The sequence below is a fragment of the Sphaeramia orbicularis genome, chromosome 1, assembly GCF_902148855.1.
Source record: "Sphaeramia orbicularis chromosome 1, fSphaOr1.1, whole genome shotgun sequence".
NCBI classification, from domain to species: domain Eukaryota; kingdom Metazoa; phylum Chordata; class Actinopteri; order Kurtiformes; family Apogonidae; genus Sphaeramia; species Sphaeramia orbicularis.
Window position 1 is genome coordinate 35716398 of NC_043957.1, and position 26314 is coordinate 35742711.

The 26314-nt window shown below is 37.0% G+C and overlaps 2 protein-coding genes across 4 annotated transcripts; one reads left to right on the forward strand and one right to left on the reverse strand.

The window, feature by feature from the left end:
* Positions 1 to 212: 212 nt before the first annotated feature.
* On the reverse strand, positions 213 to 25609 carry LOC115424491 (centrosomal protein of 95 kDa). Of its 2 annotated transcripts, none has more exons than XM_030141805.1 (21): positions 25399 to 25609; positions 23871 to 23999; positions 22865 to 22972; positions 22531 to 22641; positions 21585 to 21702; positions 20641 to 20756; positions 19453 to 19673; positions 18057 to 18129; positions 17771 to 17838; positions 17078 to 17301; positions 16859 to 16985; positions 16387 to 16504; positions 15006 to 15211; positions 14579 to 14674; positions 13663 to 13813; positions 5816 to 5985; positions 4192 to 4266; positions 2556 to 2708; positions 2197 to 2343; positions 2015 to 2086; positions 213 to 1264 (listed from the first exon to the last, which is right to left on the reverse strand). In XM_030141805.1, exons 1-21 carry the CDS (start codon positions 25421 to 25423, stop codon positions 1088 to 1090), a joined length of 2685 nt encoding a protein of 894 aa, XP_029997665.1. In that variant the 5' UTR covers positions 25424 to 25609; the 3' UTR covers positions 213 to 1087. The 2 variants fall into 2 exon arrangements, with proteins under 2 accessions (XP_029997665.1, XP_029997657.1); XM_030141797.1 differs by having other exon boundaries at positions 21585 to 21705.
* On the forward strand, positions 8441 to 13285 carry LOC115424503 (uncharacterized). Of its 2 annotated transcripts, XM_030141818.1 has the most exons (6): positions 8443 to 8821; positions 8935 to 9114; positions 10592 to 10640; positions 10817 to 10843; positions 11753 to 11804; positions 12008 to 13285. In XM_030141818.1, the coding sequence occupies exons 1-6, from the start codon at positions 8765 to 8767 to the stop codon at positions 12315 to 12317; spliced, it is 675 nt and encodes a 224-aa protein (XP_029997678.1). In that variant the 5' UTR covers positions 8443 to 8764; the 3' UTR covers positions 12318 to 13285. The 2 variants fall into 2 exon arrangements, with proteins under 2 accessions (XP_029997685.1, XP_029997678.1); XM_030141825.1 differs by lacking the exon at positions 10817 to 10843 and having other exon boundaries at positions 8441 to 8821.
* Positions 25610 to 26314: the final 705 nt, after the last annotated feature.

The window sequence follows — 26314 nt, forward strand, 5'->3', positions numbered from 1 at the left end:
TGAGCATACTCTAAAATTTAACTATGAGATAAACTTTTTTCTATACTTTATTAAGACTTTCACACAAAATTCCAGACTTTTAAGGTCTGGAAAACTGTGTTTCAAAATTCCATACTTTTTAAGACTTTCAAGACCTGTGCAAAGCACCCTGATAATACTTACAAAGAGCAGACTTTAATAAAAGACCAAAACACTGAACACACCACACAAGCTTTAACTGACACATTAGTCACCGAGGGCAGACATTTAATACATGACAAGAAATTCATTTGTTCATTTTGATGCACAAATTGAAAGTCAGTTGTTTTTCTTTTAAATATTGCATCTGTTGGTCATTTGGTCCAAAACTGCCATGTCTAAGATTAAAAAAACAATCACAATGGAGTTAAGGCTGATTATCTTCGCCTCTGGTGATCACAAAACAACACCAGGTTGGTTAAAATCAAAAGACAAGACAAAGTTAAAAAATAAATAATCAATGGCATGGTTCAGACATTAATGGAAGACATCAAACAGAAAAGGAAAAAATGAAGGAAGTTATAAAATCTCGTCAGTGTGTGACATTCAGACTTTGCATCGGAGGTCCCTGTTTGGCAAAGGAAAACGTGTTTACTAGTTTCTTGCTACAGTAACTTAACACGACGACTGCACAGTGTGGGTGCCACTTTAAAACATTCTTAGTTATCAAGTAGTAAAACCCAGGAAAGACAGGGACTCGGTCCAAGGTGTCCATAAGTTCAGGTATAGCAGCAGAAGTGAGAGGAAGAGTTAGCTACCTTAGCTAATAGCTACATATTGTAGGAGTGTGTTCAGTTCATTGGTGTGTGTGTGTCATTACACAGTCCGCTCCTCCGTAGACTTCACACAACAGCAGGCCTGTATTGCATCTGGGTTTGTTTAAGTTCTAATATTGTGAATTTCTTCTTCTGTGCAAATCTCTGAAGGAAGGTGCCTGAGGAGTGGGTTCTGTTGAGCCGTGTCCATGTGGTACCTTTAGTTGTGAATGGCACAAACCTCAGCCCGCCCCTCCCATAAGAGGACAGTCTTGACTAAAGTAGAGGCTTCAAACAGCCCTCTCCTGCTCCCATCAGTGCAGATAGCTAGTGTTGTACTTGAAGGACGCCATCCGGACCCGATTGCGCAACCTCTGGACTTCCAGATCCTGAAAGTAATCATCCTCATCGTTCTGGATGATGATCTTCTGCAGTTCACCAATTTCACGCTCCATCCTGGAACGCAGCTCCCGCTTCATCTTCAGCAGAGCCTGCAAATAAAAAGCAAACGATGTATAAAAATATCCACTGGTGGAAAAAACGTTTGTGTTCACGCCATGTATTTGTGACACATTTAATTAAAAATCTATATGAAGTCATTGAACTCATCCTAGTATTGTTCCATTAACCAAACCCACATGCTCCCTTCTGCACATGCTCTGCTCCATCAAGGTCAAAATTGGATGTTTCAGCAAAATAATGAAACACATCCAGGACATGACATGTTGAAACTGTCAAGGATTTAGTTGTGTTATTTTTTTTCATAACAATAAACAGCCATGGCCTAGATGGCTGGAGAGTCGGCTTGTAACCGAAGGGTCACTAGTCGATTCCCCGGACAGGCAGGAAAAGTTGTTGGCTGATGTGCCCTTGAGCAAGACTCTTAACCCTCCAGGTGCTTGATGTAGCAAGCCCACTGCTCCTAGTCTGTGGTGTGTTAAGGTTAATTTCAGTGTGTGGTGCATGTCTATATGACAAAGAGTCTTAAACAGAAAACAATCATTTGTATTTGTTTGTCTGTCTGATGCAGCCACAACTTTTGACACACACACACACACACACACACACACACACACAAAAAGACTTTAAACACAAATATTTCATGATAATATTTGAGATTGTGTGTAAAATTTTAAGGGTGTCTGACAACTTTTTTCCACTACTGTCCAGGGAGCCTTTAACTGAAGAAACATTTCAGAGCAATAGCCACATGATCCACAGAAAAATCAGAAAAGATTTACCTTTTCTTGAGCTTTTTTCCGAACTTGGATCTCTTGTCGCTCTTGTGCAAGTTTTTCAGCCAGTAGTGAAAACTGAGAGAAAAGGTATTGTATAGTTCATTATTTATTCATCATCAGTCAGAATTTTACACCATTTGACTGATATGTACATGTGTGTGTGTGTGTGTGTGTGTGTGTCCTACTTGGTCTTTGTAGTAGTTCTCCATGGACTTGATCTGGTCCTGGTGTCGTTTCTGGTGTTCCAGTCGCTGCTCCCTGGCATAAGCTCTCTGCTCCCTCAATCGAACCTTTTGGAGCTCCAAACCCTCCTCGAACAGCTGCCGAAACATCTAGAACAAAACAAAACAAACCACACAAATAAAATTTAAAAAAAAAACAATAAAAGGCAAAACTTATGACAATACCTAGACACAGATGAACAGATGTTTGTGACAAGAATCTGAAAATACGACATGACTGAAGCGAAATTCAAGATCGGTTTATTTCTGTTGATGGGAAGAAGAAGAAGTAGTGAAAGCTGAGGGTGAGCGTCAGGTCTCACCCTCTCCTCCTTGGTGCGAGCCCTCATCAGACGCGCTCGGTGCTGGACGTGGTAGTCGTTGTGGTACTTCTTGGCACGAGCGATCTGCTGCCTCCGTTCTCTCAGTCTGCTCTGGGTGGACTTCTGCTGCTGAATGCGCTCTTTAAAGTCCCTCTGGAAGGTAAACATTTAGGCACCGGATCAGCTTCATCTGACAAAATACAGCTCAGCTTTCACTAATATTAAATAGTATTAGTGAAAGATGAGCCGTGTTTTTATCATTAGGCTGTATTTTTTATTATTAGGCCGTATTTTTATCATTAGGCTGTATTTTTTATTATTAGGCTGTATTTTTATTATTAGGCTGTATTTTCATTATTAGGCTGTATTTTCACTATTAGGCTGTATTTTCATCATTAGGCTGTATTTTTATTATCAGGCTGTATTTTCATTATTTGGCTGTATTTTTATTATTAGGCCGTATTTTCATTATTAGGCTGTATTTTTATTATTAGGCTGTCTTTTCATTATTAGGCTGTATTTTTATTATTAGGCTGTATTTTCATTATTAGGCTGTATTTTTATTATTAGGCTGTCTTTTCATTATTAGGCTGTATTTTTATTATTAGGCTGTATTTTCATTATTAGGCTGTATTTTTATTATTAGGCTGTATTTTCATTATTAGGCTGTATTTTTATTATTAGGCTGTATTTTCAATATTTGGCTGTATTTTCATTATTAGGCTGTATTTTCATTATTAGGCCATATTTTCCATTATTACGCCGTATTTTCATTATTAGGCTGTATTTTCATTATTAGGCTGTATTTTTATTATTAGGCTATATTTTCATTATTAGGCTGTATTTTCATTATTAGGCCGTATTTTCCATTATTAGGCTGTATTTTTATTATTAGGCTGTATTTTCATTATTTGGCTGTATTTTCATCATTAGGCTGTATTTTTATTATTAGGCTGTATTTTCATCATTAGACTGTATTTTTATTATTAGGCTGTATTTTCATTATTTGGCTGTATTTTTATTATTAGGCCGTATTTTCATTATTAGGCTGTATTTTTATTATTAGGCTGTCTTTTTATTATTAGGCTGTATTTTTATTATTAGGCTGTATTTTCATTATTAGGCTATATTTTTATTATTAGGCTGTATTTTCATTATTAGGCTGTATTTTTATTATTAGGCTGTATTTTCATTATTAGGCTATATTTTTATTATTAGGCTGTATTTTCATTATTAGGCTGTATTTTTATTATTAGGCTGTATTTTCATTATTAGGCTGTATTTTTATTATTAGGCTGTATTTTCATCATTAGGCTGTATTTTTATTATTAGGCTGTATTTTCATTATTAGGCTGTATTTTTATTATTAGGCTGTATTTTTATTATTAGGCTGTATTTTCATTATTAGGCTGTATTTTTATTATTAGGCTGTATTTTCATCATTAGGCTGTATTTTTATTATTAGGCTGTATTTTCATTATTAGGCTGTATTTTTATTATTAGGCTGTATTTTCATTATTAGGCTGTATTTTTATTATTAGGCACTCGGGAGAAAATGCAGCCACTCTGAATATTCATCATGATGCAACGACCACAAGTGAAGGAATCGTTTTGTTGTGTGTGTGTTGATGCTCACCAGTCGTCTGCTGTGGTCATGTTCTTTCCTGACGATCTCCGCCAGCAGGTCGTGTCTCCTCTGGGCCTCCTCCATCTACAACAGGGGTGTCAACGTCATTTAGTTTAGGGGCCACATTCAGCCCAATATGGTCCAAAACAGCCCAGACCAGTAAAACAATAACATAGTAACCTGTACGTAATGTCTATGTTTTAGAGTGGAAAAGTACAATTACATTAGGTATATGTTTACATTGACAAAGTATGTGTTAAAAATGTGAATAACATGAACCTGAAATTTCTTAAGAAAAATTAGGGTAATTTTAACCCATAAAGACCCAAACATCCACCCCCAGCCAAAACCATCTACTGATCTAAACTGTTTAATACCTGTTGATCCACTGATTCTGTCAATACATGCAAATAATTGCTGTAAAATACAGTTTGTCATCTTTTCATGGTCATCAGATATGACCCATTTGGACGTTCAGAGGCTCCGTAGTGAACATTAAAACTCTGTCATCTTCTACAACATTCACCAGTAAAACCCATGGAATTGGATCAATGACAGTGGATGGAGATATTTAAATAATAAATAAAATGAACAAAAATGTATAAAAAAGCTCGACAAATAATACATATTGTGAAAAACAAGCAATAAAATAAAATGACTTGATGAAAATCACTTGTTTTTACATTCAGTTATTTATATCTCTGCTGAAAAAGTCACCTTTTCTTCGGTTTTCTGTTTCCGATATGAAAACACTCAAATTTAATCTGAGCTTTTATGAACATCTTCATGATCAGTAAATTAAATATAGGTAAATATTTGATTTTCACTGAGAAAAACACAAAATACAGAGGATAACATAACAATAAATGGAGATATATTATTTAAAGATTAAAAATGAAGAAAAATTAATTTGGGAGCTGCCACAAAAGTAGCACTTGGTCTTCATGGATTAATATTATGTCTTCGCTTATCATTTACACATGTGCATTAAAACTTACAGATCTACGAAGGCACAAAAAATTTAGTTACTGAATATTCTCTTCAGACATTTCATGTTGTTGCATATTTGTTCTGGTTATTCACATTTTTTTGTAGATGTAAACATTTTCATGTACTTTTTTACACACACACAAAAAAAAAAAAAAAAAATTTGGAGTTGTCATTATTTATGGGTTATCATCATCACCTTATTATCATCACCCGAGTCATTTTTTCAGATTTTTCAGGCGACACAAAAAAACTGGTCTAAGTAACAGTCTTGACATGGAAAATTTGTTACAGAAAACAATTACACGATCAGTTAAATCAGAGGTGGCCGGCACCATGAGGAGATGATTTGACTTGAAGGTGATGTTATGGTAGTATTTTACTGAACACTTAAGATCATATTGGTCCGCAAGTGAACTAACTAAACAAAACTGATTTTGACACCTTGACTGTTGATATCTTCAGTATAATTTTTGTATTTGACAAATTCATACCAAGGGCCAAACTGGACCCTTCTGCGGGCCGTTTTTTGGCCCCCGTGTTTGACGCCCCTGATCAAGAAGATTAACGGTCAGGAGTGAACATATTCGTCCATCGCCTTTGAAGTGTGATGTCTGTTTGTGTCTCTTATTCACTGCCGTCCTACCTCGCTGCAGAGTTTGCTGCGACGCTTGCTGTGAGAGGCTGAGAGGGCGTGGAGTCTGTCCACCTGCTGCATCTGCTGCTCCCACATCTGACCCAGTGCATGTGGAGTGATATGAAGATGAGGAAGCTCCTCCAGCAGCACCGGGAGCAGCTCATTCTCCTTCACTTTCACTGGAGACAAAGAGGAGACGCAATCAAATAAAGAACACGTCAGAAACATTTCACTGCAGACGTGTTTTATTAAAGGCTCTTTGTGAAAAACTGTTTTAAAAAGCACTTAAGTCTCAGCACAAGCTTAAAACTCTTTGACATAACTATGATGTAAATGAGCAATTACAGCACTTAAAACAGACTTAATATAAAACTGCATTTCCTGCAATTGTTTTTTAAACTAATGAGGTTTTCAGATTTTACAACCTCCTGTAATTATGTAAAAACAAGTCCGTCATCTGTATGTTCATGATGACAATGTGATCTGAAGAACATTCATGTTCATCCTAAACCTGCCTTCCCAAAACTTGCAATGGAGACCCCCAACCTTGAAGAGTAAATTCACATTACACTGGTCACTGACGATTTTGCTACCAGGAGATAAATAAAATTCACAATTCCTCCTGCGTGTCAGGATTTTGAGCTGTGCAGAACACAATATGTAGCAATTAGTATCATGTGGCACCAGTATTTTAGTTTCATAAATTCTAAATGATCAAAATTCTTATGGCTTTCAATATATAAAAGAAAAGATTGGTGCAAGACAAACCGAACTGGACTGGCTGGAATTTTCTTTAGAGCCCAGATTGAAGAAGTCATTGATACAAGTGGTGCACAGTTTTTCTGGGCAAACATCAAGCCCCACATGATCATCAACTAGTTGAGGAAATGTAAAAAAAAAAATATATGGATGAATGTACTGCAGATCATCACCCAAAATTCACTTCCTCCTCTAGCACCTTGATTCTAGGTGAAAAGTGATGAACATAGTGGACAATTTCATCTGAATATTTGTGAAATGGAAACCAGGTACTAAGGGGCTCCAACCCAAACAGGACAATCATTACTACTGGTTCCTACAACAGGACATGGTCACAGCCCACAAACATAAGAGACAGTGTCTGAAACATTTGGGAACAGTTACAAACTGAGCTGATTGAATCTGCAAATGAGGTTTATTCTTCATTGAACTTGATATGAACTTTTATACTTGAGAATAAATTGGACTAAATGTTGTCCTCAGATTGAGAGCACACAATTAAAGGGGTTAACCCAGTGGTTCCCAACCTTTTTGTGCTTGTGACCCCATTTTAACATCACAAAATTCTGGCGACCCCAGACATTCAAAACAGAATTTTGTTTTTTTTGCAAAAAATTAATTTGTGTTTGATCATGTAATAGTTTGCTATAGTATGTTGCAAATAAATGTTAATTTTGGACAACATTTAGTCTATATAATGTATATTATTATGGACAGAGGCAGAAAAGCCAGGTGTAGATTACTGCACAAAGTGAGAATTTTATTTTCCTTGGTCAGGATATGTACAATCAGTCCAGCTTGGATTTACAAGGCTGACAATTAATACTAAAGAAACAAGAACTCAAACTACGTATGAATTATGAAAGCGCTGCAGCGTCTGAAACCAACCACAGTGAACATTTGAAAGATAAACAGTACCACAGTGCTTCAGTCTCAGCTTCACAGTTTGTCATGTCTTTTATGGATTGTGATTGTCTCTCTCAACTCATCATATATTTTGTATTTGTAGGTTGTTTTTTTTTAATCAATTACTAGAAATTTCAGGCGACCCCACATGGGGTCCTGACCCCAAGGCTGAAAAACACTGGGTTAATGCAAGATTGGATATTTTGTGTTTTTTTCCCGTCATTGTCAAGTGTTTAGATGGGGACGTATGAGGTACTAGTTCAGTGTATTTCAACCTTGGGGTCGGGACCCAATGTGGGGTTGTCTGAAATTTCTAGTAATTGATAAAAATAATAAAAAAAAAACAACTTACTAATAAAAAATATATGGTGAGTCGAGAGAGACAATCACAATCCATAAGAGACATGACAAACTGAAGCTGAAACTGAAGCACTGTGGTTCTGTTTATCTTTCAAATGTTCATTGTGGTCGGTTTCAGATGCTGCAGCTCTTTCATAATTCATAGTTTGAGTTGTTTTTTGTTCAGTATTAATTGTCAGTCTTGTAAATCCAAGCTGGACTGACTGTACATATCCTGACCAAGGAAAATAAAATTCTACCTTTGTGCAGTAATCTACACCTGGTTTTTCTGCCTCCATCCATAATAATATACATTATATAGACTAAATGTCATCTAAAATTAACGTTTATTTGCAACATAGTATAGCAAACTATTATATACTCAAAAACTAATTAATTTTAGCAGAAAAAAACAAGAAGATGTTTTAAATGTCTGGGGTTGTAAGAAATTTGTGATTAAATGGGGTCGCGAGCCAAAAAAAGGTTGGGAACCACTGCACTAATTTATAGTCGGTGTAGTACCTGCAGTAGCCGGCGGTCGGTGCACTTTGCCCGATTTACACAGATGGCTACACCACCATGTACTGCTCCGACACGGGGAGCAGCTACATTTAGTTTACCGAAATAATAAAAACTCATGTCCAAAACAACCGCTATAATCATCATATTATTTTAACGGTTCGCTTCCAAATACCTCTTCCCTTTGGCGCGTGATTCTCTCAGCGGCAGATGTTCCAGATCCCTCCGCGCACACAATGTATTACTCCGCGTATGTCAAGCACGTATGTTGGAAACGCTGCGGTGAGATTCGACCAACAAAAATATCTAACTTTACTCATTTTAACACACTGAAAACACACTGTTTGACCCTGAGCGTTCCCACATATGGAAGTCCGACTCCTCGCATTAATGTGACCGTGTTCCCCTGCCTGATGGTATCTACTTTGAGTGGAAATGGACAACACTCCGCATTCAGAGGAGGATTATTTAGACGCAGCTTCACACACACAGGTAAGATGGCACAAAAACACACACTTTTACAAACTCTTCTGTTTCGGTCCTATTTCTACCATTACATTATGCCGCATCGTCATTCTGATTTATAAGCAATATTGTTTTCACAGGCGTCACCATGTGCACAAATCAACAAAAGACCTGAACCTGAAGCCCAGCACATGTTTTCAGGAGCAGAGAAGAGCCCAGTAGATAAACTCAAATTAGAAGTGAGGATTGTCCTGACCAGGATAACACCAGCAGCCTCTGGACATCACCTGGCTTCTGCTGCTGCTGAGCCTGAAGCAGAGGTACAGTAAAATGATCCACCATGTTCACTGGCAACAAAGATGGACAACTATTTCAACTTTTTCACCAAGTAATTCTTACTATTTATTATTTATTGTCCCCAAAAGTTTACATCTCAGACAAAATGTCATCAGGTCCTTCTGGTCTGTTTTTTCCCCACTTTATCTTTGGAAAATTGAGACATTCAGTCAAGCAGGAGACTGGGTTGTTGGGCACTGGTGTCCTCTGACTAAGCCCACTCATGATACACAACCACCAGTTTCTAATGTTCTATCATGCTTTACATCTGGATTTCAGGAGCTGTGAGTATAGAGAGTACAGACTAGTGCATGGATCAGGGGCGTCAAAACATGCCCACCAAAGGGTCCAATCTGGCCCATGGGATGAATTTGTGAAATGCAAAAATGACACTGAGATATTAACAGTCAAGGTATCAAAATGATTTTAGTTCGGGTCCACGTGCAACCCACTTCAATCTCAAGTAGGTCGGACCAGTAAAATACTACTTTAACCTATAAATAATGACAGCTCTTTGTTTTAGTGTTAAAAAAAAAAAAGGAAAATTACATGAAAATGTTTACATTTACAAACTAACCTTTGACAAAAAATGTGAATAACCTCGACAAATAATGAAATGTCTTAGGAAAAATAAGTGACATCTAAATAACATTATTCCTTTTACTAAATGGTTTGTGTCTTTGTAGATCCGCAGTGATCTGTAAGTTGTAATGCACATGTGTAAATGAGATAGAATATTGTTAAAACTGCACTTATTTCTCTTAAGAAATTTCAGGTTTTACATGATATTCCCATTTTTCAGGGTAGTTTGTAGAAGTAAACATTTTCATAATTTAACTTAAACTTTTCTCCATGTTTCAGAGCAAAAAAAGTAGAGTTCACATCTTTTTATAGGTTATTCTATTATTTACTTGAGATCATACTGCGCTGTATGTGGCCCCTGAACTAAAATAAGTTTGACACCCATGGTATAGATTAGTGGGCTCTATGCACAGCCCCAGTACTTCCTGAACTTAAGGCAGTTCCTTTATCTCCCGTCTTCCATTATTGGACACACTGATTAATCCAGGTGTGTCTGCTACTTCTTGTTGTGACTACTGTGGTCAGACACACCTGAATTAATCAGTGTGTCTAATAATGAAAGACAGGAAAGAAAGGAGCTACCTTAAATTCAGGAAGTAGTGGGGCTGTGCATAGAGCCCATAAAGCAGGGGTAGTCAAATCTGGTCCTTGAGGGCTGGCATCCTGCATATTTTAGATATTTCCCTCTTTCAGCACACCTGGTTCAGTTAATGATCAGCTCATCATCTTGCTCTGCAGAAGCCTGATAACGATGTAACAGCTTCCAGGTGTGCTGGAAGAGGGAGATATCTAAAATTTGCAGGATATCGACCCTTGACGACTGGATTTGAATACCCCTGCTATAAAGTATTGATACCTGTTTGTTTCACCTCCCAACAGGACAATTGTGCACAAAATGACAGCCCGTCATGCGATCACACAACATCAGGTTAGTCAGTGACTCGTTTCTGTCTGTTAAGTGTAAAGTTGTATGTGTTTTGACTTAAAGGCCTCATGGGAGTCACACTCGTGTCTTATAGCAAAGTGTAAAGATACATGTCATGGGTGGATTATCACTGATGATACAACCAGTAACACGTTTGTTTTATGCTGTTTTGTTGACAGACATAAAAGCTGGTGGAGTAGACAGAGGTATTTATCCTTCATGCACATCTGGGGCTCAGTACCAATACCCATGTCATCTTTTGCTACCAAATTTATTAAACTGTACTATGATAAAGCAGTTTTTATTTAGCCAATGTGTTTGTATAAAAATACTGAAAGGTTAACGGTATGTATTGGAAAAAGTATTATTAAGGGACTGGTATCAAAGCTATGGTTCAGTATTTTTGTGGTGTCAGCATTTTTTTGGTGACACCCAGCCCTAGGTGCATCACAGAACAGATGTGCCTTATATCAAACGGGAATGTAACGATTACCAGTATAATGATGAACCGCGGTAAAATTCCTGACAGTTAGTATTACAGTTTCAAATTCTAATTATCATCAAATCCATGTTTAATTACAGCACTTTGAAAAACTCTCAGTGATACTGCTCATTTCCTGGAGAAGCAGCAGCACTCCAAGCATGCATGCACAATTTGCAATGTTTGGCCTCTGAAAACATGGTGGAAGGCACCTGCACAGACAGCACTCCAGAGACTTGTCCCTCCACTAAAAGGACAAAGTCAGAAGTCTGGACGTATTTTGGATTTTTAAAGGATGCTGAGGTGGAAACTAATTGAAGATGGTCAATCTGTATGCAGAAAATGCAGGAAAAAAGTCTGTCTTGGTTAAATTATTTCAGTGTGTGTTTAAGTACTTTTTGAACATTTTGAGCACATTTCAACAATAAAGTGATAAAAATGATAAACATTATAATTTTTCTTCACAATAATCGTGATATGAAATTTGCATATTGTTACAGCTCTAATATCAAACATAAAAATCCACTAAGACATTCTTATTTTACCTTTGTTTGCAAATATTTATAACTTGACCTCTCTTGACTGACTTCATGCATTTACAACTATAAAATAATTATTTGTTAATAAATTGCAGGTGTTCAAGTAAATCTACTCCATGCAGAGGTGTGCACTGAAACCACAGACGAGTAAGTAACTTTAATCATGTTCGTAGCTTAGAAAACTCTACTATAATTCAGAGCTTTATACCTTTGTTTTGTATGTCGTCACTGAATCTTTAACTTCACAGTTTCAGCTCTGTAACAATGTCTTCATTGATGCAGCTTGAGAATGTTTTCACCCACAGCTAACTCCATACAAAACCTCATGTGGTGTTTCTGCCTGATTACAGATCAGCTCCACAGTACATTGTAGATGAGGAAGCCATCCTGCAGCTGATGAAGACCTGCCCATTGTGCAGCAAACAGTGTCGCTGTAACAAATACACCCGCGGGCCTTATTTCATAGTCTACCAGAGCTGTTACTTCTGCGATTATCGACGCAAGTGGGCTAGTCAGCCAGAGGCTATAAATATGAACACTCAGAAAAGACGTGCACTTTGTCCAAGACAGGAACAGGGTCCATGTAAATCCAAACACTGGTCCCAGACTGGTGTTCTGAAATGTCAATCTCGGTGTCCAACAACAAAGTTACAGACCTGAAGAAGCCAGAGTCCGAAACATCTGAGGTATGAATAGTTCACATGAAACTGAATGTTCACATGAATGCCAGTTTAGATGTGCCTATGTGGTGAATAATTATCGCTGTAGGTTTTAGCTTCAGCCGAAAGTAACATTAAATTAACAGTAACAGAGCAGTTGAACTTATTAGAGCTTGGAGATGATCATGATATTTTTGTTCCATATTGATTATTATTGGTCACAATATACAGTAGTTTAAAAAAGTTTTTTTTTTTTTTTTTTTACACTATCAAATATCTTGAAATTTGTGGAAAAATCTGTGTTTCTAAAGGTGTGGCTGTATCAGACAGACACAAACAAATGCAAATTATTTCTTTTGTTTATTGTTAACAAGAAGAAATATCAAAACTAAATCGTCAAGTTTCAACGGGTCATGTCCTGTATGCGTTTCATTATTTTGCTGAAGCATCCAGTTTTGACCTCGATGGAACAGGGCATGTGCAGAAGGGAGCATGTGGGTTTGGAGAATGGAACAATAGTTGGCAGGGTTTAATGAGAGTGAATCTTAATGCAATTTATCACAAATACATGGGGTGTCCAAAAACTTTTTTCACCACTGTATAATTTAATGCCTGAAATCTGGAGGATTCATACACTAAATAAATATTAACAGGGATTCATTTTATATACATGTTATGATAGATGTAGGCCTCTGATTAAAAAAGGAAAATAAAAAAAAATATATGCTTTCCTATCTAGACTGTTAGTGGCCATATTATCATAGATCTCAGATTTTAAGAGGTACACACTTAAATGTCATCAATCTGTTACTGCTTATGTTTTTCCCACACAAAACAAGGCATATTTTAGGTGCACTGAATGCATCTCCACCCAGGTAAATTTTCTGTTTGGCAAGTAGATCTAGGAAGTCATGTGAGTCAGTGAATAAAATAAGGCCTCTGTTCTTGCTGCTGTTTGAAAAGCTAAAACGTAAACATAAAAGCAGGAATAAATAGTAACACATCCGTAGCAGAGGGCGATTGTACTGTGTACTTTGTAGTCTCAAAAACAGTAAATTGTGAGAAATTGATGGTATTATAAATGTATATGTGTTCATAGCAGGGGTATGCACCAGTAATAGGAATCTGTGCTCAATAGTGCATTTATCAGTGAAAAATGTTAATTTGCTGCATGTTTAAGTATAATCATAGTCTAAGGGCAGTTTTTCAGATGCCCTGTAGTATGATGATAAATGAAAAATTCAGTACTCTAAAGGAAAACAAGGGTACCACTACATCAGCCAGTACTAAATCACGGTCTGTTTTTGACTGTAAGAGCCATGAGGTACATGTATAAGTTGACATACTTGATGGGGCTTTCCTGGGAGGGTCCTGGCGCCTGCGTCCTGGTGTTGGTGTTGTATTGCGTTGTGACCTGTGCTGGGTCTTTGATTTCGCTGGGGACAGCCTGTGGATTTTGGAAGCATCTCTTAGGATGGCCTCTCTGTACTCTCGCTCCTATAAACACACAGACAGTTGGGTTAATTGAGGCTTACTTCCAAAACACTCAAAGCTCTTAGTAATCCACTTTTAGAGCTTGCATGTCTTCCACCAAGCTGAAGGAATTACTGAGAGCATTCCTGCAGTTAGGTTGTTGCTTGTTTGATTGCTCCAAAACCACCACAACAACTAGAATTAGGGTCAGTCCGTCTCAGATCACCCAATAAAATGGCATTTTTAAACTTCACCCCCTCCAATTTTTTTTTTTTTTTTTTAATGAAATTTGGTATATGGGTAATTCATAGCCAGAAAAGCCAAAATTTTAAATTTTAACTTTGACAGTTGACATTGACAGTTTTTCAAGATATGGCAATTTCATTTTTTCACTTTTTTGCGAAAAAGACTGTGGCAACGTAATATCAAATTGCTGTAACTCAGCAACCACTGGTCCAATTTTAAAAAGTGAGGTATTTCTGTAAAGGGGAGGAGACCATAAGGAATCTAAATCTAGCATTCATTCATTGTACATTTGGGTACTTTTGAGTTGGATAACCTTTTATTTTATATTTTGACTTTGAAATTGACATTGGGGGACACGCCCGACCTCTTTGACACCAATATGAAAAATGTAGCCCTATGTGTCAACCACAACATATTAAAAAAAATGAAATGCAACAGTGCTCATACAGAAATAGGACTGAATCATCAATATACACAGTAAGTTCCAGTGTCTGATATATGGATATGAAGTAGTATTAAATCTAAAACTGCTATATCACTTACAGCTTCCAGGGCTCGGAGGCGTTCCCTTTGCAGATCTGCCCGTCGTTTGTCTTCATACCGGTCTAGCTCCACCTGATAGGCATTATTTACCAGATGCTGAAAAAAGGACAATTACACACTGTGAAAAAACACATTTTACAGTAATTTCAGTGCAATACTAATAATGCTCTGTCATTTTCTTTCAAGGAGTTAGATAAGATTGACAGCTCTATTTGTACAAGAAATAGTCAGTTTGTAGATGAGAAAACAACTGTTATTGGAAAATTGTAACCTTGTCATTGAAGATAAACCTTCGGTGACATTGTTTTGCCTCAGATGATTAAAATGTAACCATGAAACACACTTCAACCACAATTTCAAACTCATCAGTATATTAACAGTAAATTCAAAAGGAGAACTCCCGGGAAAACAGTGACTTCATTAATACCTTGTCATGTTTTCGATGTGACAGTCTGTGGGGCAGCTCTCCTCGCCGTGTAGTATCAGAAACTGTGAGGTTGGTCTGTCGCCTATCATCCAGGTTCATGGAGTCCAGTATGGTGTCCTTCACCTCCCCTTGCAGACAGCAGCGGACCCGTGGAGGGGACGGGGACAGGGAGCGCGTGCGGTGGGTGGACTCGGGAGCTGGGTCTCCTGAAAATATGTCGTAGCACAAATCTTGGATAGTTGAGTCTGTCACGATTACTACATAATCAACTTAATATAATTATTTGAGCGTAACACTATTTTGCATAACTGTGACTGCCATCTCCATTCCTCTGTATAAAACCAGATAGGTGACACCAACAAGTGGAATATTTTCATCACATTTTTGTGTAGGTTTGACTGACACTCTTAAATATTGTGTTGAGGCACTTAATCTTTATTGTCATTAAAGGTTATTTTGTTGTATCACATTGTCTACAGCTGCATCCTTGTCCTCTGCAACCACTTAGCTCTTATTCAGTCAAGTGTCTCTATGCAGAGGGAAGTTTTGTGTAGGAATACAATTATTACAGTGAGTTTGGTTGATTTACATTTTTCCTGGATGTATGAAGTAAAAATATGGGTGTAGTTTCATTTAACATTTAATTTAAGAGCGTACATTTAAAAGACCTGTAGATGCCCTGTGGTATTTATGTCAGATCTGCTGTGTGCATTTTGTTTACAAAACTTAAAAGGCAAAGAGAAAAGCAGTTTTTGCCCCGCCCCTCGAAGGGAAGGCAAAGAATATTGTTTTTGGTTCGGTTTGTTTGTTTCTTGGTTTATTAACACTTCAGCAGCAAAACTATTGGTTCAATTCATACCAACTTGGGTTTACAGATTGCCAGTGACCCAGAATAGATGTCATAACATTTTGGGAAAGGTAGGTCAAAGTTCAAATTTATGATTTTTTAAAAAATCTTCCCATTTACTTATAATGGGCAAAATACATGCAAGGGGTGAGGTTTGTTATGCCTGGCACCATATGTTATTTATGTGTTTAATGCTGATAAATGGTTCCTCTTCACCATTGGATATACTGTGACATTACTGGAATCAAAGGCAACTTAAATTCCTCTACTGGATGTTGGACTTTGTGCAATAATTCAAAGACTCATTTAACCTTTATCAACTAAAAATAGTAAATATTGTGTGCTATTGGTGTCTATAAATGTCTGCAAGGTGATGTTCATTAAGTCAGAACTTAATGGTTGTCTGGTAGATCAAGACACTACAGTAAAACTTGGGACATATTTTAAATGGAAATACTTTTTGGTCTAACCATGTAGTTACATGGTGAAAAACTCGTAAAACAGATAAGTGTAATTGGCATCACGTGTTTGTACCTGTGTGCTGTCTGGAATTCCTGCGACACTCCATGACGCTGTCACTGTGGTGGGATCGTTTATCTTCTTCTCTGACCTCACTGGACTCACCAGTTTCACCTAGGACCCGTTTGAGCATCTACAGGGGTAACACCAAAACACATTTAAAAGCAATACAGGCATAAAACACAAAAACAACTAGTACATCAAGTCACCGCACAAATGCAACACAAATTCTAATGTTGAAAAGTCTCAACAGCAATGATTTTCTAAAAATAACTCCGTTAACACTGGATTTTTGTGTTTTACAAAAAAAGGCAGACTGCAGTTATTAAATATGTAAAGCATCTAAATGTAGATGTGCGTTAAGAGAATACAGAGCAATTATACGTATTTAATGTGTTGGCACAGAAACACATGCAAAAAAACATGTTTTTTCTTGGATTTTTAACAGTAACTACAATGTGTTATGATCTTATGCAAAAGCACAGACCTGATCGAGTTCTTCCAGTCGATGTGAGAGGTTCTCAGAAATGTGATGTAGTTCTTCCTCTGCCTGCTTGTTCCTCTGTCTACGGTAAGACAGAGGTTCGTCCACATCTTCTGTGTCCATCCTGCTTCTATGACACCCAAAAAAATAGCCATTATCATGTAACCATTAACTGAACTATTCTGCATGCATGTTGTACAGTTTTTAAATGTATAGTCTTACTCAAGGCCTGTTCTATCTCTGTCACTGGTCCTTCCATACTGCCGTTGTGTGTAACTCATATCCTCCTCGGCTTTCTCCTCCTCCTCCTCCTCATCATCATCATCATCATCCTCCTCTGTGTCTGGAGGAGAAGGGGTGGGGGGTACCATCTCATCCTGTAGGTTCAGGAACAGGACATCTGGCTGGGTGCGGAATAAAACCCTCCTTGGACCCCCGTTAGTAGGCTGTGATTTAAAAGAGTTGTAAGAAATTGTTCAAGACAAAGTAATAAAATAAAATAAGACAAAAATCCAGACAAAATGATAAAGTAATCAAAAGTTAAAAACATTTGGATAAGTGTATTTAAATCTATAATCTGATGTATGATATTCTTTCTTAATCATAGACAACAAATAGACACTAAACAAAATGTCTCCACAGTAATCGGGGTGCTTGCTCTTTATCCTTTAACCCTAACCCTCATGTATTTCTTATCTTACAAGATTATGGGCCTTTCAGCATACTCTAAAATTCGACTATGAGGTAAACTTTTCCCCATACTTCATTAAGACTTTCACACAAAATTCCAGACTTCTCAAGGTCTGGAAAATAGTGTTTCAAAATTCCATACTTCTTAAGACTTTCAAGACCTGCACCAACACCCTGAGTAATGCTCTTATAGTGGTACAAGAAGTGGTTTGTTGTTCTATTTACCTCTAGTGTCTCTCCTTCCACATCTGTCTTCACCCTTTGTTGGCTTGATGAGGACTTCTCACTCACAACTGGAAATTGAGCAAGACATGACTCAATACGAGAATACAAGCCGTACAATATGCAACCAGACTCCCTGCCAGCCTCAACATTCAGTCAGCATACTCAGTTTCATGGTGTACACACATGCTACATTGCTCTTAGGAATGGTATGATCTGTGCTGCAGAGTTAAAAAATATTAAACAATTAAACCACCTGACATATTGTGAAGGTAAACATTGAACTCACCAGGTGACTGGCAAAGAAGAGGAGGGGACTGTATCCCATTGGAAGCAACTGTCTCAGGTACTCTCTGAGATGTCTGTGAGGGAGGAGAGAGAAAAGAGTTTCCAGGAGGATGAGCAAAAGTTGTGAACATCGACAACACAGGCATTGTATAATACTGAACATAAGAAGCACCATAAATCCTCTATGAGAGAAAAGTAACCACTAGACACAACGCTTACCAGAAAACATCATAGAGCACTTGTTCATATTCCTAAAAAGAGGTCAGTGATATTACTATTTTTAATGATGTGTTTGTACAAGATGAACATTTAATGTTATTCTAGAACCAACTGACAATATTTCTGCATCAGACCAAATAAAGTATTGACAGAGTATTTATTTGCTGCTCAAAAAAGATCAAAAACATCACAAAAATGAATGGATATTTGGACCTAGGACAATGCAAAGAAAACAAGCTCATATTAATTTTTATGTTGTCATTTTTAGTGTTTTAACCCAAGATGAGTCTAAGAATATGTACTTAGTGGAAAAAGCCTGCCTTTTAATCACAGCATTCATTTATGAGATACTTTATTCCTCTCCTGTTACAAAAACACAAGCAGTTCAGCTTGACAGCTAATAACCATGCGTCTCAATCTTGATCCCATTCCAGAGGTTTTCAATGAGTTGGGGTCTGGAAACTTGGACCAGTGTCTCAATGTTTTTCAGGGCTGTCCAGTATCAACAGTGGTACCTACAAGTTACTCCAAAATGTCAAAGTCTGAACCTGTTCAGCTGCCTTTGTGTCTTTGCAGTTATAGAATTAGGCCACAGGTTAAACTGTCTGTGCTTGTATCTACCCAACACCAGGATCTTGTGCAGGTCAGGACTTGCAAGTGAAAAGAATCCAACAAAGTGTTATGTAGTGTCAGCAAGTCAAAACAGCCCCTCCTGATTTAAGCAAATACTGTACAGGAGGAGATAAAAGAATTGTATGCATGTAGGACTTTCTGGGTAAGAAAAAAGGGAATTTGCAGGATTAGCACCACTCAGTTCCCTTACCCAGGACCAAATATCATTCCACATATATTAATATCCACTGCTACTACACAGACTTCAGTTTACCTGCCTAAAAGCCACTCACTGTGCTACTTAACTAACTTAACAGGTTATCTGTGCTTTTTTTTTGCATGTGTTCAGCTTAATCAGCAAAACCAATCTTGTCAGAATGATCAAAACAGGAAGTGTCAGTGTAAGAGAAATACAGCCTTCTACATGTAATGCTGACACTACAGTCGTACTTCTCTTTGCATTAAATGTAAGAAAAATACTTTGCATGTCCTCCAAAGGCATGCAAATACCAGGAAAATATACTGATAAGCGGTGACGACTAATCCTTATCCTATCAGAAGGATACCTCTGTAGTGACAGGCCCAGCTTCCTCTGTGCACTCAGGCCTGAGACCAGCAGCTTCAGTGGAATGGGGATGTGAGGGTGGGTCTGTGTCCGTCCTGTGAGGAGTATTGCTCTGGTTGGGAGGCTGCAGAGCGATGGCTGAGTGAAGTAGTTCAGTCGGTGGAGCCTCTTGAGTCTCCAAAGGACACGAGGTGGTGACCGTATCTGAGACTGGAGCCAGTCCTAGAAGAAGAAATAAATAAATACAGGACTTACTGAAAGTACTCTATCGCTACAAGTAAAAACCTACATAATTTAAATATACATAATGAAGAGAGAAAATGTGAGAAAACTGTGATATGATTGAAATAGTTTTGGTATGCCTTGTCTACCAACTACTGAGTGATGATGTTACACTGTCTAAAACTTAAACAGATTTAGAGGGATGGTTGAAATGTTCACAAGTGGAATGTAAAGTGCCAATCCCAGATTAATATTAATATCAATACATATTAGCATATTTAATCTTTGGATAGACAATTATTATTTTTTTCTAGAGTTTAAGCTGTATTAGGTGGTTAACAGACAACTTTAAACAATGGCAGTAATACATTAAAACAATGTACAAAGTTTGACACTATAGCATTACTAGCATTAGTTAAGCACCTACAGAAGACTGGCTTAAGGGTTTGGTTTCAACCAGCTCTAAATTTTAAGTGTCATGAGATAACTTTTGTTATGCTGTGGCACTATATAAATAAAATTTGATTGACTGAGAAGGGTTGACTTCCAAAAACAGAGTCATGTTGCCATTATTTCTGCATCAGGTTACGATTTGTTATTTTAAGAAAAATATCAGAAGTGGTAGAAAGGTCAAATCTGCCATGTTTACCTTTAAAGATAAAAGCTTCTGTATGATAGGGATGCGAGTACTACAGAAGAGTTTAGAAGATGTGTGGGAAAAATAACCCATTTACTGCCAAATATAACAAGAGCGTCACAACCGTCCTGTCCATAATGCTGTGTAACTGTGACAACTGCAATAATGTTTAATCACTGCATGAAACACGTTGCCCTTTAAAATGTTTTGTACATAAAAAACATGAGCCATTTGAGAAACTTTTCATTTATGTGACATGAACATGTGACACACCTTTACTGAACACAGGCTACGAAACAACAGTACAGATGGGCTGTGTTTGTGTCTTACCGTCTTGTTTGGCTGTGAATGTGCGTGCAGAGACTCCCAGACCGATTTCACTGGTTGATCCCACCTCTTCAGCATTTGAGGAATGGAGGGAATGTTTACTGGACTGAATGGTGGACCTGATGATAAGGCAGAATGTGATTTATTACTATGTTTATTATTAAAACACTGAATGTTGACTGTGACTTCAAATACTCAGAATTAAACTAATAGTTCTACTGAAAATGTGAAAAGGAAATCCAAATAAGTCAGGTGGACATAAGACCAAATGCATTAAAAAGCAAAAACATGTCTCAGCTGCTTTCAAAAATTGACAGACACTTTTTTCTTCACTTGTAAGAGCACAGATAAACCTACCACTACTCTATTATTTAATCTTTAAACATTCACAGTAGTGCTTAAAGTCACCTGGCTGGTTGTTGTGTCAACAGGATGTAGAGTCAAGTAGGGAAACTCAGAGTCAGTAATGGACAGCAGACATCCCTACATGGAGTGTTTTGCTGCACATCAAAATAATTGATTTTTATTTTTTCCCCCACAAAGCTTTGACTCCATCATTCACTTATCAAAAACCAAGAGGCAGGTAGTAGAGGCAGTCTCACTTCGAGTCTGATGCGAGCTCTCTCCCACGGTGGTATCCATTGTCAAGTATCAAAAGAGCAAACAAGGATATCTCATTTCAAAGATGGGTTGGTAAAAATAATGCAGCTGAATGAATGTAAAATGTAGTTAGTTTAAATAATAATGAAACGACTTGTGTCTGGAAAAAAACAACACAGGTAGGTTTATTTCAATATATAACACTAATCATATGTAAAACTGTTTCTGGACAATCATCAGCCAGCTCTCTTCTGCTTAGAGAAAAAGACTCTAGAGGCCAAACTGTACAATGTAGTGTGTGAGCTTTAGTGTTGCAGATATAGATGTGTCTAGGAGGAGGCGCTTACTCTCCACTGGAAGACAAAGAGGCTCCATCCAGATTAGCCTCCTTCTGCTCTGTTGCATTGCAATGTGTTGGGTCTTTCTCTCCACCAGGGAGGTCCTCATTTAGACTGTCATTCAGTTCTTTTGGGAAAAAAAAGAGACAGAACACTTAACACGACTAAACACAACATACAAGAGGAAATAGAAGAGACAACAGAACACACTATATGTGATTACAACACAGTTATGACTTCGATGGAATTTAAAAGAGGAACAAACTCATGTGACCTTAAACCCAACCAACAACCTGAAGAAGTGCAACTTACCACTGTGAGACTTGAACAAAGAGTCCTAACAGCTCAAATTACAGAACAATTCATGTACAAAGAACTCAAATCATTAGATTTCCCTGTACTCAAAACCAACGCAAATTGAGGACATTCATGGGCCTTTTCAAACTTCACATCATTGGTAAGTGCTGACACAGTCATTAACAACTAATTACTGTTTGGCACAGATCTGAAGGACAATTCAGTCAAACAAAGCCAAGCTCAGCTCCTGCCAAGTGTGCACAGCTGATTGTTCCGTGTTCAAGCCCTGCACCAGCTGGGTTTGGAAAACTTTATGCTCAGTCCATGCTGAGAGGCAGGCAGAAAGACAGTCTCACCTCATCTGAGACTTTAGTGTCATTCAGTAAAAAGAAGAAGTAGCACAAGCAATCAGGACAACTAAGAACATCTGATACTACATGGCCACTGTTCTGTTTAATGAGAACAGTGTATTAATGATTATATAGAAGCCAAGTCTATTACCAATTATAATACTATAAACATTCTTAATTACTTTTTCCCCATTTCTTGTTTATGTACAACAAAAAACTAAATAATGCCAAACGTTTTGAAAAATGTGAGAATAAATGGTGCAATAATGCACTTTATCTCTGAAGTGTATACATTTCAGACAACCTACCACCATTCTGTGACTCCTCGCTTATCTCTTCATTGAGATATTCCAGCAAACCATCAAAGATTTCCACAAGGTTTTTGATAGACTCTTTGTCTCCTCTGACAACATTTTCTCCTGCAAACACAGATCCACATTCAATACAATGATTAATGCTACTTGCTGCATTTGTAATGATTTATGAAAAGCTGACCCTATTCACTTTGAACATCAGTCAGTCCAAATGACTGTTACACATCTAACAGTAAATAAAAGCAGTAAGGAGTGATTTGCTTCCTCCTATGCAAACAAAATTAGATTTGATCAGTATTACTATAATAAGCAAAAATGTTCTCTATACCTGTAATGTGCGAGAGGCTGATCTGCAGGTAATCCAGGGACAGTGAATCAATCACAGACTGGACATTATGGATGTCATCCTCTTGACTGCAAGGTGCTGCAATATAATCTACACACATATTACGTAAATATGAAAATCCTCTTTGAATAAGACCACATACAAAAACAGTCATCAATACAATTATGTGCTGTTTGGACAGCCGTAACAGAGTAAGCGGGAACTAAACGTTACCTGTCGTGTGACAGGATATTTACTGGACTTGGATGCATTCCTAACGTACTAAGCTCATTTACAGCCTCATGTTTTTAAGTAAAACTTATCAGCTTAATAGTGTTAAGCACAGAACTTGTAGCCTCATGATCAGATTAAATACAATTATTTGCTATTTCAGCGCCTTCAGTTGATGACATACATAAAATAAAAAAAACAACAATATGCAACATTTTTCTTAAAAAATTGTTTTATATATATATATATATATATATATATATATATATATATATATATATATATATATATATATATATATATATATCCGTCAGTGTGTGGTGGTGTATTTACCACCAGAGACTGTGACCTATCCCTTTATTTTCAACTTTCCTCTTGTTTTGCTATGCTTGAGACATTGTAGGGTGTGTGGGCATTGAACAGTGTGTTTTTATTTCTGGCCTGTGACACCACATACATGTGCAGGATGGACAGTATAAAAATTAAGTCACTGTGATGCATTCTGTTCTTTGCACACTGTTAGTGTGTTACTGTAGAAAAGCACAGACAGCTCCAAGCCTGCTGCCTGTTTGCTTTCCACAGTAAACCCTCTAAGGGTTTCACCCAGAGTTATATCATGTTTTCTTACTCTATTTAATTGTTTTTCCTGTCACACAAGTGGGTAATGTTACACAGTTTACCTTTAACATAGAAGTTGCAGATTATGTGTTAACATTAAATATTAATTAGACATTGCAGTCCCCTCACTTTGACTTCTAGCAAATATATAGCTTCTTACCTGGAACCTTCTCTCCCAAGATGTTCTCATACAGAGCAATGAAAACATTTGCATGGCAGTCTGTCAGTTTCCTCAGCCTCAGGTTTACGTGACACTTGCTGAGGAGATCATTTGCCACATCGACCCAATCTTTAAAAAAAAAAAAAAAAAGTAACCGTTTACCTTGCACAACAATAGGGTTGGGCAGTAAAACCCTAATGGTAATTTTCACAACATATTTTTATATTGTGATAATTATCATTATCACAGTATCCATTTTTTCTTTAAGGTTGATTTTGTTTAAGTTGTCTGCTAGAACACAATCATTTCAGTGACTTGTTGTTTTACTTAATTGTTTCTGTGCAAATTTTGATGTTTAAAAAACAAGTGTAAAACCTTAAATAACCATCTGTTTTTTTCACCTGTCACCCAGACCAAAGAATTGGCCTTAAACTCAGAGAAATAAGGATTTGCCATAGTGTATATTTGAATAATTATCAATGTTGACTGACATTAAGACATTTTTGTCATGTTGCCCAGCCTTTCACAAGAGTACAGTGAATATGAAGCAAATTAGAATTATGTCATGTCTGGCAAGTGTTAATATATTAAATTCATTTTGAAGGAGAGGATGACATTTTAGGATCTTTGCTAGACATTATCTGCAACACTTCATAATAAACGAGCAATTACATACTTATACTTACATACTTCAATATGATAATTTGGAAAACAAATGACAAAGGTGCTGGTTAGCTGATGTTTTCAATGTACATTATTAAGAGTTATTACGTGTTTATTGGTTTCTGTACATTTACACAACAGATTTAAACATCTTCCATTAGAAGTAACCTGTAAAGTGAATGTGCTGTAATGTACAGGCAGTGTTTTGAAATAGATTTGGTAGCTCTGAGACAAATATTCCTTACGAGTAAAACCCATTCTCTCATTAATTCCTATAATTTCCAGCATTTTGACTTAATTTATCTTTATTAATGACTCATACTTAGTAAAGAGTCCATACTTTTATTCTAGCTGCATTTTACTTGTAGACCAGTGTCATTTAATCATCCGCGGCAAACTTAAGTCAGAGAGCGGGGACCAGTTTCTACCCATGACAAACAGCAATAAACAGCACAAATTACAATACAGACTGTGTGAATGACAACCATATGGTATGTAAAGAAAAAGTAGCTTCGGTATGAATTTGGGAAGACAACAACAATTACATGAATGTCATGAGTTTCCTCAAACATTACTTACTTACAGAAACTTCACCAGTGCAGTGTACAATAGCTAGCTAACACTGCTAATTTGCTGTGTATGCTACAAGGAACAAGATAAAAACACCAAACAGTGAAAACTGATAATTAAATCATGTTTATCTATTACTACATAGTTATGTGAGGTCTTGTCAGTTTCAGTGAAGGCACTAAAGTATAAGTACATCCTGCAAGACACTGTTAGCTATAGTCAAACCGACACTGTAAGTTAGCGTTACGTGTCGTTAGCTTCCCCGCACTGGAGCACTCAGAGTCGGCTGTCTTACCTCTCTCTCCCTCCTGGGTTCCCATGAAACAGCTGTCAACGAGAAGCTGCCGGGGCTCAAAATCAACCGACTGGCTGTGAAAGAGTCCTACAAAACCCGAACCTCCAGTCCTGACCCAAGTACTGGGGTCAGTTCTGATGTAGATCTCAGTAACAGGGAGAAGGAACTGTCCGTTCTCATTTAAAATTGAAGTCTTGCGTGATTGGACGTTACAGTTGTTCTTTGTTTCCGGAAGTGCTCTTCTACAGATGCGCACTGCCTCCTGCTGGTCATATGTGAGAAGGCAAGGCAGGTTTATTAATATAGCACATTTCATGTACAAGACAATTCAAAGTGCTTTACATAAAACATTAAAAGCAGTACAGCAGAAGCAATACAAAGTATAGGCATGAGAAAAACAGACAAACAAAAAAATCATATCATGAACACAGAACACAGTCGATAAGAAGCGCTTGACTCAAAATAAATAAAAAAATAAAAAATAAACAAATAATTAATAATAATAACAATAATAATAATAATAATAATAATAATAGTAATAATAATAATAATAATAATAATAATAATAATAATAATAAACAAAAAGCGCTTGACCAAGCAAGTTTTGCTCCTCGGGGGTGTCAAACTAATTTTAGTTAAAAAACAAACAAACAAACAAAACAAAACAAAAAAATCAAAACACGAACACAGAACACAGTCGATAAGAAGCGCTTTACATAAAATATTAAAAGCATTACAGCAGAAGCAATGAAAAGTATAGGCATGAAAACAAACAAACAAACAAATCAAAACAGGAACACAGAACACAGTCGATAAGAAGCGCTTGACCTAAAATAAATAAATAAATAACTAAACTAATCAATTAAATAAACTACTACTACTACTACTACTACTACTACTACTACTACTACTACTA

Bases quoted from the DNA above. Each gene is read 5' to 3' on its own strand.
- LOC115424503 (XM_030141818.1), top strand. From the start codon at position 8,765: ATGGACAACACTCCGCATTCAGAGGAGGATTATTTAGACGCAGCTTCA. The intron at 9,115-10,591 runs GTACAGTAAAAT...ACCTCCCAACAG, and splicing joins CTGCTGAGCCTGAAGCAGAG to GACAATTGTGCACAAAATGA. The intron at 11,805-12,007 runs GTAAGTAACTTT...GCCTGATTACAG, and splicing joins TGCACTGAAACCACAGACGA to ATCAGCTCCACAGTACATTG.
- LOC115424491 (XM_030141797.1), bottom strand. From the start codon at position 25,423: ATGGGAACCCAGGAGGGAGAGAGAG. The intron at 13,814-14,578 runs GTAAGTGATATA...GTGTGTTTATAG, and splicing joins GCCTCCGAGCCCTGGAAGCT to GAGCGAGAGTACAGAGAGGC. The intron at 5,986-13,662 runs GTATGTCAACTT...CTTTGTCTCCAG, and splicing joins TCCCAGGAAAGCCCCATCAA to TGAAAGTGAAGGAGAATGAG.